Source organism: Erythrolamprus reginae, chromosome 3 (assembly GCF_031021105.1).
Source record: "Erythrolamprus reginae isolate rEryReg1 chromosome 3, rEryReg1.hap1, whole genome shotgun sequence".
NCBI classification, from domain to species: Eukaryota; Metazoa; Chordata; class Lepidosauria; order Squamata; family Dipsadidae; genus Erythrolamprus; species Erythrolamprus reginae.
The window spans coordinates 44,826,554-44,838,918 of NC_091952.1; the positions used below are offsets into that span (position 1 = coordinate 44,826,554).

A 12,365-nucleotide genomic window follows, 5' to 3' on the forward strand; every position below is an offset into this window, starting at 1 on the left:
TTTCACCATCGTTGATTTTAATAACCAATCATTTAGGGTTCGGAAAATCACATTGTTCGTTTCTTGTGTCCCTTCACGTGGAGGTGTGTGTAGAAGGGACACTATCCACAGTCCCCACAGCCAAGAGCTCAGCCAGTGCCACCATTATTCAGGGAGAATAAAAATCAGCCATCAAAGCTAGGATAACAATTGGGGCACAGCAGCAGGGAGCACACAAGAAGGGCGTCTACTTGGGACAAGAACAATTTTTTTTTCTTTCATAGAACACTGTATTATAATTGGCAGTGATTGCCACAGAGAATGCAAAAGGCTAGAACACCTAAGGCTCTTTCCAGCAAGGCGTCCAGCCCCTTCCTTCTGGGGAAAAAAAAACAGAGCAGGAAAAAGGCAGGGGGGGAGAGAAGGATAAATTCTCACAAACACACATCAATTTATCAGGTTTGTCCATGGCCCAGTAGGTGTAGATCACAAGAAGAACTTTATACATCAAGCTCCTAGGCCACCAGGAGACATTTAAATAAATATATACAGGATCTGCAGTTGGCAAAGAGTTTAGTCACCCATGTTCACTCTAGTTGTCTGCAAAATACAAGAAAAAGCAAAAGGTCACGTCAACTCTATACTTTTATGAATCACATACTGCTAAGTCAGTTTTGTGTAGCGTCTGGACTAAGAATAAGGAAGCCTGAGTACCGGTCCTCCTCCCATGAGCTTGAAGCCAGCTGGTGATTTTGAACCAGTCACTCTCTCCAGTCCAGTGGTGCTCAACTTTTCTAATGCTGCGACTCCTTAATATAGTTCCTCGTGTTGTGGTGACCCCCCAACCATAAGTCTAGCACCAATTCTCCCAACAGAGCTTTAAGCTGATTGGCAGGAAGGTCAGAGGGACACCCCCACTGTAAACACCTGATTGGTTGGATTGTAAAAATATGTTCCAAGGCGCCAAAATAGAAGCTTTAGTTCCTAACACTGTGGAAATTTTGTCTTTTCCCATGGTCTAAGGCAGTGTTTTTCAACCAGTGTGCTGCGGCACACTAGTGTGCCGCGAGACATGGTCAGGTGTGCCGCGAAGCTCAGAGAAAGAAAGGAAAAGAGAGAGAAAGTAAGAGAGAAAGAAAGAGAGAAAGCAAGAGAGAGAAAGAGCGAGCGAGCGAGAAAGAGAACAAGAGAGAGAAAGAAAGCAAGAGAGAAAGCAAGAGAGAGAGAGAAAAAGCAAGAGAGAGAAAGAGAGGGAGGGAAGGAGAGAGAGAGAAAGACATAGAGGGAGGTAGGGAGGGAGAGAAAGAGAGCAAAAAAGAGAGGAAGGAAGGAAGAGAAAGAAAGAGGGATGGAGAGAGAGAGAAAGAAAGAGGAAGGGAGAGAAAGAGGGAGGGAGAGAGAAATAGAGTGAAAGGGAGGAAGAGAGACAGAGAAATTTTTTGTCCAAACTTTTTTTAGCCACCCCATCCCCAGCTCAATGTGCCCCAGGGTTTTGTAAATGTAAAAAATGTGCCGCGGCTCAAAAAAGGTTGAAAATCACTGGTCTAAGGCAGTGATGGTGAACCTATGGCATGGGTGTCACAGGTGGCACGTGGAGCCATATCTGCTGACACACGAGCGGTTGCCCTAGCTCAGCTCCAATGTGCACGTGTGTCCTGGCCAGCTGATTTTTGGCTTGCACAGAGGCTCTGGGAGGGAGTTTTTGGCTTCCAGAAAACCTCCGTGGGGATGGGGGAGGACATTTTTACCCTTCCCCAGCTCTAGGGAAGCCTTCGGAGCCTGGGGAGGGCGAAACACGAGCCTGCTGGGCCCACCAGAAGTTGGGAAACAGGCTGTTTTCGGACTCCAGGGGGCAGGGGGAGCTGTTTTTGTCCCCCCCCCCAAGCATTGAATTATGGGCGTGGACACTTGCGCATGTGTGATAGTGTACGTGCACACTCTTTTGGCACCTGAGGGAAAAAAGGTTCGCCATCACTGGTCTTAGGCAACCCCTGTGAAACTGTTGTTCGACCCCCAAAGGGGTTCCAACCCCCATGTTGAGAACCACTGCTCTAGTCTAAGAAGGTATCAGTAAATTATTTCTGAAAATGCTACCAAGAAACTTTATGTAGTCACCAGAAATCAGAGGGCCATAAATAGCAACATCCTCTCTAAGCCTGTTCCTTAAACATGGTTCCAAAATTCATGAAATTGTTGTGGGAGGGGCAGCTTTCCTCGCCCCACCATTACTTATGTTCTGAGTGATCAATTTCTCAATGCCAGCCACAACAGTTCTGACTACCATATTTCCTCACATATCATCAAGTAACAGATTTGTTTATGCGCAGTAATGTGGGCTTTTAAAAAAAAAAATTACAAATCTATCTATTTGCGATAATGAGAAAACACAGCAATCTCGGATGAGAGTAAAGAGCAATAGCCCAGGAGGATGAAATGAAAAATTCCGATCAGTGCTAAATGGAAGACTCTCCCTGGAGAAAATAGGTTGAAGCCATACAATCTTACTAGAACATACTGAAAAGTTAATTTCTTGCCTCTTTCCAACTTTTGGAACTTGGGGTTGTTGTAGGTGCCTCTGAATTCACAAGAATAATTGGGAATTGCTCTTTACTGTATTAATAATAATGTATTAATTAGTGTTGGTTATGACCTATAAAGCCCTACATGGCATCAGACCAGATTACTTACGGGACCGTTTTTTGCCTTATATATCCCAGCGGCCGGTCAGGTCCCACAAAACCGGCCTTCTCCAGGTCCCGTCAGCCAGGTAATGTCATCTGGCGAGACCTAGGAGAAGAGCCTTCTCTGTGGTGGCCCCGGCCCTCTGGAATCAACTCCCTCCAGAGATTCATACTGCCCCTACCCTTCCCACCTTCCACAAGAGTTTAAAGACCTATCTGTGCTGGTAGGCTTGCAGCCATTAAGTCTATCATCTTGCCCTGGCCGGTGAATGAATGCATGGGCTTGATTGATTGAATGTGAGTGATTGGCTTTTTTAAGAAATTGGGTGTTTAGTATGTTTTTAGATTTCTATATGTTATGTATTCACTTTTGTTGGGAGACGCCCTGAGTCCGAGGAATAGGGCGGCATAGAAATCTAATAAATAAATAAATAAAACTGCTGGGGAAATTGGGACTGTGGGAAAACAGGGATTGTAAATTTATTGAGGCTTTGCTGAAAAATAACTTTTTGCTACTGTACGAGTTGAAAATCGGAAAAGTTACAACGAGCAGGCAATCTCATGTGGAGAAACGTAAGGGTGGCTTACCTGCAGGATTGCTACGATGACTCCAAAGAGTCCAATGGCACTGCCAAAGATTTCCACAATTAGGATCTTGACAAAGAGGCTGGGATTCTGGGCATCTGCGAGTGCAGCACCACTTCCCACAATGCCCACGCATACACCACAGCAGAGATTGCAAAATCCTACGGTCAAACCTGCCCCAAACATGCAGAAACCTACGTAGAGAAAACGGCGTTAGGAATGGGCAGTATCCAGTGGCGTCTTCCAATTGTCAAGCTTTCAGGACTTTCCCTTGAGAATAGTGGAATGAAAACATGATCTGAATGTCCAGTTCATATATGAAAACTTTGTCTCTGAGATTTGCCATGTTCGGAAACTTCAAATCGTCCAAAGTGCAGCTGCGTGAGCAGTTATGGGCCTTCCAAGGCATGCCCATATTTCATTATCACTTCGCGGACTGCATTGGCTGCCGATTGGTTTCCGGACACAATTCAAAGTGTTGGTTATGACCTATAAAGCCCTACATGGCATAGGACCAAACTATCTCCGAGACCGCCTTCTGCCACATGAATCCCAGCGACCAATGAAGTCCCACAGAGTTGATCTCCTTAGGGTCCCGTCGATCAAACAATGTCAGCTGGTGGGACCTAGGGGAAGAGCCTTCTCTGTGGTGGCCCTGGCCCTCTGGAATCAGCTCCCCCCAGAGATTTGCACTGCACCCATCCTCCTTGTCTTCCAAAAGAGTTTAAAAACACATCTTTGCCGCCAAGCCTGAGGACATTAGACCTTCCCCTGTCCAGCGAATGATGTTAGTGTGATTATTGAATGAATGAAAATGAATGTTTTTAAAGTTAGAATTTTAAGAACCTTTTAGTATATTAATTGGATAACTGTACTGTTGTGTTTTCGCTATATGTTGTGAACTGCCCCGAGTCCACGGAGAGGGGTGGCACACAAGTCCAATAAATAAATAAATAAATAAAATAAATAAGAACATCGCTGCCATTATGGTGGCTTTGAACCATACAAATACAGCACGCATATTATTCTGATCTCTTCAATGATAATCCGATAAGCCCTGGTGACCGAGTGGTTACAATGCAGTGTTGCAGGTTAACTCACTGCTCACTCCAGGTATTCGATCCTGAATGGCTCAAGGTTGACTCAGCCTTCCATTCTTCCAAGGTTGGTAAAATGAGGACCCAGATTGTTGTGGGCAATATGCTAATTCTGTAAACCTCCTAGAGCAGTGTTTCCCAACCTTGGCAACTTGAAGATATCTGGACTTCAACTCCCAGAATTCCCCAGCCAGCATTTGCTGGCTGGGGAATTCTGGGAGTTGAAGTCCAAATATCTTCAAGTTGCTAAGGTTGGGAAACACTGTCCTAGAGAATATATAAAGTGGTATATAACTCCAAGTGCTATTGCTATAAGTGCCCACTCCAAAAAGACAGTTAGCACATTAGAAATTGCTTGTGCAGCATGGAATAACAAAAAGGTCAGAAAGGGAGAAAGTCAACTTGCACAATCTGTATGCTAATTACTAGTACATATTGTTTTGATAGCTTAGCAGGATAAAACTTCTGCAATGTTCATGTAAAGACATAAATCCAACTAAGAAAAGGCTAGAATTTGGTGATAAAAGTCATGGTTTTTGGTGAGTTTATCCAGACTCAATCACTTCTAAAGCTGGGAAAGATTTGAAATCCTGAAGACTAACATAGACCAGAATGAGAAAATGTGATGGGCTTATAAACTCATTTGTTTAGATTCCCACAAGTAAAAAGAAAAAACTAGTTAAGATATGGGTTGTCGGAGTTACAGTTAATGCATTAATCACAGGGCACCATACTTCCTATACTTATACAGTTAATAGCATGACTTGGGAGAATGCATTTCTTAAGTAACTAGGAATCCATGATGCTTCTACAAAGTAAGAGCCGTTCTTCCTACCCCCCATCTCCACCTAACAAATGGAGCCTACCTGCATGATAGTTCTGGGAACCAATTTGCTCAGGGGTTCTACCAGTAAATTGCTGCAAAGGGGGAAAAAAAGCATTCTATGACACAAAAACATTTTTCCAAACATATAAGAAAAACATTTCCCACCAGAATGTCGTTTGGCGGGCCCCAGGGGAAGAGCCTTCTCTGTGGCGGCCCTGGCCCTCTGGAACCAACTCCCCCCGGAGATTAGAACTGCCCCCACCCTCCCTGTCTTTCATAAACTACTCAAGATTCACTTATGCCGCCAGGCATGGGGGAGTTAAGATCTTCCTTCCCCCTAGGCCATTACAAGTTATGCATGGTATGTTTGCATGTATGTTTGGTTTTATAATAAGGGTTTTTAGTTGTTTTATTAATTGGATTGTTACATGTTGTTTTTTATCATTGTTGTTAGCCGCCCCGAGTCTACGGAGAGGGGCGGCATACAAATCCAATAAATAAATAAATAAATAAATTATAGTCAATCCCATGAGACTAAAGCCAGGTCTAATATGTGCACCTGCTCCTACCCCCAATGGGGTGGGACTTCAAAAAGTCTCATATCTCAAAAAGTCTCAAAATCTGGCTCAGATCTATGGTGGCTATGAATTCCCCAACTGCTTCCAAATTTTCACCTTAGGGAAGGCAGATTAAATTCTACTAGCTCCATAAATCTGAAAAATTCCACTACCGATCCAGACGTAGCACCAAGCTATAAAAATCCAATTAAATGAAAACAAACAAACAACCATCACAGGTAGGGAAGCTGCTTCATAACAGGAAGGCTGATAGAGTAGCAGGAACCCCAACTGAAGCTCAAAGCCTAAATAGGGTACTAGCCCTGGCATTAGGATTTACCAAAACAAATTTCTTTTAAAAAATGGGGCAATTGTAGACTGTTTAGGGTAGGTTATATCTCTTAGTAGTGGAGAACTTTTGGACCAGTGTTGATAACTTTCGATAGTTAGATAGTTTTGATAGTTGTAACTTTTGAACTCATATTTACTTGGGATGGTTTATGGAGACCTACTTGTGACAAATGAAAGAGAGTCTGTTCATAAAAGTAATATTTTTGCAATAATGTATGTATGTATGTATGTATGTATGTATGTATGTATGTATGTATGTATTTGTTGTTTATATTTATATGCCGCCCACTTCAACAGGACTCAGGGCAGCAAATATAAATAATTTTATTACCAGATTTTCTTTCATTTGCAATGGAGATAATTAATCTTGGCAACACTGTCCAGTGTTTAAAAGCATCTGGCCAAGCTTTTATACCCACTGATGATTGTGTATAAATGAGGACCAGGATTGTAGGGGCAATATGCTGGCTGTTAAAAACGGGCCATTGCTAACATGTTGTAAGCCGCCCTGAGTCTAAGGAGAAGGGCGGCATTAAAAAAAATTGAAATCGAATCGAATCGAATCAATTAAAGAGGTTGAGCCATATTTGCTATTTGCTATCTGTTATCTGCAATTATTCACTACTTAGCACAACACTAGAAATCTACTGATTGATTTGATTTGTATTTTGTTTGAAATACAGTGATACCTTGTCTTACAAACTTAATTGGTTCCGGGACGGGGTTCTTAACGTGAAAAGTTTGTAAGATGAAACAATGTTTTCCATAGGAATTAATGGAAAAGCGATTAATGCGTGCAAGCCCAAAATTCAACCCTTTTGCCAGCCGAAGCGCCCGTTTTTGCGCTGCTGGGATTCCCCTGAGGCTCCCCTCCATGGGAAACCCCACCTCTGCACTTCTGTGTTTTTGCGATGCTGCAGTGGAATCCCAGCAGTGGAATCCCAGCATCACAAAAACGAGTTCTTCGCTGGCAACAGAAGTCCGAAGGTGGGGTTTCCCATGGAGGGGAGCCTCAGGGGAATCCCAGCAGCGCAAAAATGGATGCTTTGCTGGCAACGGAAGTCCGGAAGTGGGGCATCCCAGCGGCGGCGGTGGGTTTGTAAGGTGAAAATAGTTTGTAAGAAGAGGCAAAAAAATCTTAAACCCCGGGTTTGTATCTCGAAAAGTTTGTATGACGAGGCGTTTGTAAGACGAGGTATCACTGTACTATAATCTACTTTGCTTCCTTCTCAGGAAACAAATGGATATGGTTAACATCAAATCAGACATATCTGAAAAATGGTAAGAGTCCATTTTAGCTGAGAAACATTATACAAAACAGTTAATACCTCTGCCATGTTGGTAATCACAATAGCCATGATGATTCCATAGATGGCCACAGCTTCACAAAAGATTATACTGCAAGGAGAAAGAAGAGTTTAGCAGCTGAAGTGGGGGCAAAAAATGGCTATCTTCCCCAGATTATATCATTACTTGTCGCTCTATTTTTGAAAGAGAAAAAGGAGAGAGGAAGGAAGGAGAAAGAAATGGCTTTTGTGCCCCAATGCTAAGATCCTATCCTAGATACCATCGTAACAATAGGATATACTGTACTGCTGGATTTTGTAGCCTACTACCAGCTTCCATCTGTGTATGCTTTACACCATGATTTTGGGGTAGGGTTTGGGGAGAGGGGGTGTCACTGAAAAAAAAAATTCCTTTAAAGAGCTTTGTTCCAGTAAGTGCCCCTTAGATTTAATTCCAGTGCTATATGGAGAATAACATTGCCCAGTGACCTGATGTCCTGGTGACCTTTGTAGTTTTCAGTATGTCTGTAATACAAATGGAGAAGAGAACTTTTCTCACCTGACCAAATTTTTGGTTTTGATCCTAGGTGCTTTGACACCACCTCCAATGATGCTGGATCCAGTGATATAAATCCCCCTAAAAACAGAATTGTTAGATGGACAACCTTCACCGTGTTGCACAGATAATTTGGAATCAGCACCAGCAAACCACTGCAAATAGTTTATTTATTTATTATTACAGCTGGAAGGGATCTTGCAGGTCATCTAGTCCAACCCCCTGCTTGAGCAGCAGATAGAAACATAGAAACATAGAAGTCTGACGGCAGAAAAAGACCTCATTTAGTCTGCCCTTATATTATTTTCTGTATTTTATCTTACAATGGATATATGTTTATCCCAGGCATGTTTAAATTCAGTTACTGTGGATTTATCTACCACGTATGCTGGAAGTTTGTTCCAAGGATCTACTACTCTTTCAGTAAAATAATATTTTCTCACGTTGCTTTTGATCTTTCCCCCAACTAACTTCAGATTGTGTCCCCTTGTTCTTGGGTTCACTTTCCTATTAAAAACACTTCCCTCCTGGACCTTATTTAACCCTTTAACATATTTAAATGTGTCGATCATGTCCCCCCTTTTCCTTCTGTCCTCCAGACTATACAGATTGAGTTCATTAAGTCTTTCCTGATACGTTTTATGCTTAAGACCTTCCACCATTCTTGTAGCCCGTCTTTGGACTCGTTCAATTTTGTCAATATCATTTTGTAGGCGAGGTCTCCAGAACTGAACACAGGATTCCAAATGTGGTCTCACCAGCGCTCTATATAGTGGGATCACAATCTCCCTCTTCCTGCTTGTTATACCTCTAGCTATGCAACCAAGCATCCTACTTGCTCTCCCTACCGCCGGACTGCACTGTTCACCCATTTTGAGACTGTCAGAAATCACTACCCCTAAATCCTTTTCTTCTGAAGATCCTATACTTATGCCTCTGATAAATTATTTATTCATAAAATGATTTACGCTCATCTGTATTTGTCTTTGCAATTATACAAGACAAAGTATCTTCCATGGGCCCTCAATTTTTCCAAGCAAAATGTAACTGGGTTTGAAGCTAATTAGTTTCATGTATCATTTTAATATCAGTAAGTGAATTCAAAAGCAGAGGTCAGCTGTACTTGTCAGTTAGTGACCAGAAGAGAAGAGAGCTATGAAGAAAAAAGATACTCACCATGCAGCTCCCACCACTGACAATGAAATGGATAACCCAATACCCAGGTTAGACCACATATACGGAGACGTCTCTGTCAGGAACCTACATATATATATATATATAAGAATATCTTAAAATATGCCATGCTTATGATGGGTGGCATCATAGTATATGAAATCGCTGTACTCACAAAAAAAGGAGGAATCTCAGTTAAAAACACAGAGAAAAGACTTTATAGTTGTAACTTGGCTATAATAATTAGTCTATTATTCCATTCCAAAGCACAAAAATATGTTTTCACTCATGCAAACAGGCAGTGAGAAAAAAAAATATTTCAGAATGAGACAGAAAAAAACTATAAGTTGTGCTGGAGGTAAGTGACTCTAAGCTGGCATGGTTAACAGAAAAGCAGCAAGCGGTGAACTTGTTTGATCCATCACCTAACAGGACACATGCAAATCAGCTCCAGAATTATACTCTGTTTTCCACTTTTGCTTAATTGTGGAGCTGACTGGCAGATTTGAATTCTAAAGGTTCTTCTGGATTCCTAATTCTATCCATCCTGGATTGTTGAGCATGCATAGAAGATTCAGTCAATAAATGTTAAGAGTAGCAGAAAGAGAAGCTGAGGAGCAGAGAGAGTCAGAAGCTTTAAATAAAATGGAAAAATCGACACAAAACTATGTAACCCTTCCCTGGTGCAGAGCTGAAGGGATTGGTTAATCCCTGTAGCTTAGAGGTTAATTTTCTGCCTTACACGGCAAAGGTTGCACGTTCAAGTCCCAGTGAAGGTATGGCTAGCTGATGAGGCCAAAATAAGCCGAAATAGATCTATCCTGGTCTCCCTTAATTTTCAAATTCAGCAAAAAATAAAACATGTGAAATACACACACACACACACACACACAGATAGAATTGTCGGCTATCAATAAAATTAACTGCCTTGGAAATGGCCCTGGGTTGGGCTGAGAGGCAAAAAAGGAGCTGTGATGTTCTTTCAATACACCAGGGTGATTTGACACAAAAATATGTAACTCTTCCCTGGAGCAGAGCTGAAGGGATTGGATACTGTAGCCTAGAGATTAATTCTCTGCCTTGCAAGGCAAAGGTTGCAGGTTCCAAGTCCCAGTGAGGGTATGGCTAGCTGATGATGCCAAAATAAGGCCGAAATAGATCTATCCTAGTCTCACTTAATTTTCAAATTCAGAAGGAAAAAAAGTCACACACATATATTTATTAGGCTGCCCTTCTTTTCACAGACTCCTTCACTTCTATTATAATAAGACATCTGTAACTATTTGTTTTGGTCAAAAGTTTTTCATGGAATCAAAACAATTATATGGCAATTCATCCTGTAACTAGTTCATTTCTACATTTCCAAACACAAATGTATATAGAATAAAATAGAGTAGATTAGCTTTATTGATAGCTGTGTTTGGATACATAAGGAATTTGTCTTCAATGTATACATTCCCAATATACATGCAAAAATGAAGTAATAATAATCACAATGGTAATAATCATAATAATGATACCAGCAGAAAAGGTATAACAGATGAGAAGGATAAAAATGAAGGGAAAAAAGCCATATGGATAAAAAACTATATGGATAATATACTTAATAAGACAGAACTATGGAAATTAAGTGTTCAGCAAAGTGATGGCAAAGAAAAAAAATCTACTCCTGCGACTAGTTGTTTTGGCATGCAATGCTCTGTAGCAGCATCCAAAAGTGAAGACTTAACACACTTTATGTTTAGGATGCAATATAAGAGATTAATTCAATTTCTATTGGCTGCCAGTTTTGCCCTTGCAAAAAACTTGGTATACTAAAATACATCTTTCCCTGAATCAGTAGTGTGTAAAAATGAGATAAACTGCACTGACCAAAGTTAACAGCAAAGGTCATTTTATTCTTTTCTAACCTGCTTTTCTTAGTTGTAGTATTTTTTTCATGATAGTTTAGCTTTTTTATTTAAGTAAGTTTTGGAAAGGAAAAATAAATGTGTATTTTAAATTTTTCTCCTTAGGCTTACCTATTCATGTAAAGAATCCCAATTCGCTTTTTTTACTTTAATTCCACCTTTTCCTGATTATATTAATATAATTATATTATAATTAAGAATTATTATAATTCTCTTTGTTAAAACATTACCAAAGAGGAATGCAAATACTACTATTTTGTAAATTCTTTTCTGATCTTTGATGAATTTAATAAAATTGTTTCAGGGCAAAAAGTAAAAGTTTATTCATAAAATTAGGGTGTCAACACTGAATGGCTTGTAAACCTTACCTAGCCAAGCATAAGAACAAGCTATTCATAAATAATAATAATAATAAGTTTAGGGTGCCAATTGAGTAAGCAAAATAATGCTATTAGCAGAACTGATTAGTAAAAGTGAACAGAGCCATTAATATTGCTGTCAAGAACTGCAGTGTAGATGCAAACAGGCCAAGCGTTGCTTACTCATCTCTGGGGTGCAGTATTGCCAGATCTTCAGGTATCCATAATCCAAGAACTCGTGAGATACACTGGGCAATTACTCTTAATCTCCATAGCACCTTTCCTGAGCCATCATGAAGAATATTCATAAGCCATTTCCCCCCCCCCATTACTTTAATCCCCGTTTGGGAAGAAAGGGACAACTTACCATGCTACATCGAAGCGAAAGCCCAGGTTAAATATTGTATAGCAGATTCCTGAAAAAGAAAAGAAAAGTTGAATGTTTCAACGTTGAAAGTTGAAATGAGTCCCTACTAGTGTTGGGCAAACCCAACAAAGTTCGGGTTCAGTGAACTTACCCGAACTTGGCGGCAGAGTTCGGGTAAGATCGCCGAACCCGAATCCGAACACTTCTCTGTGACGTCAAACACCCCCCCCCCCCCCGGAATCCCATCATCCGTAAAAATAAAAGGATAAAGAAATAATTTCCCCGCCTCGGGAATGGCGCTGCAAGCAAAAGGAGGTGGGGAATCCCGCGATGGGATTCCGGGGGCAGGGCTTTGACATCACGGAGACTCCCCATTTTGGCTGGCCAGGAAGGAGTCTCTGTGACGTCAAAGCTCCACCCCTGGAATCCCGTCGTGGGATTCCCTGCCTCCTTTGGCGCCTCTCTCCCAGCCTCCTGACCGGCCGACAGCTCCCCGGCATGAACCCAACTTTGCAAGTTTGGTTCGCCCAACGCTAGTCCCTACTTCTCAATGCCTGAAACTGGGATGGTACCACTATTGAAACCATCATTCTCAGAACAGGCAAATAATATCAAACCTCCACATGGGGGAAAAAAAA

General features: G+C 41.3%; 1 protein-coding gene across 1 annotated transcript in view; it reads right to left on the minus strand.

Annotated features, from left to right (window-relative positions):
* The window catches only part of ATP6V0B (ATPase H+ transporting V0 subunit b), an 18,922-nt gene continuing 6,557 nt past the window's right edge, over nucleotides 1-12,365 (minus strand). Inside the window, exons 2-8 of the mRNA XM_070745038.1 lie at nucleotides 11,728-11,776; nucleotides 9,095-9,178; nucleotides 7,922-7,999; nucleotides 7,405-7,474; nucleotides 5,209-5,260; nucleotides 3,249-3,439; nucleotides 1-579 (exon numbers count right to left, since the gene is read on the minus strand). Of these exons, the coding sequence (XP_070601139.1) occupies nucleotides 553-579; nucleotides 3,249-3,439; nucleotides 5,209-5,260; nucleotides 7,405-7,474; nucleotides 7,922-7,999; nucleotides 9,095-9,178; nucleotides 11,728-11,776 (551 nt within the window). The 3' untranslated portion in view covers nucleotides 1-552. The remainder of the gene's footprint in view (nucleotides 580-3,248; nucleotides 3,440-5,208; nucleotides 5,261-7,404; nucleotides 7,475-7,921; nucleotides 8,000-9,094; nucleotides 9,179-11,727; nucleotides 11,777-12,365) is intronic.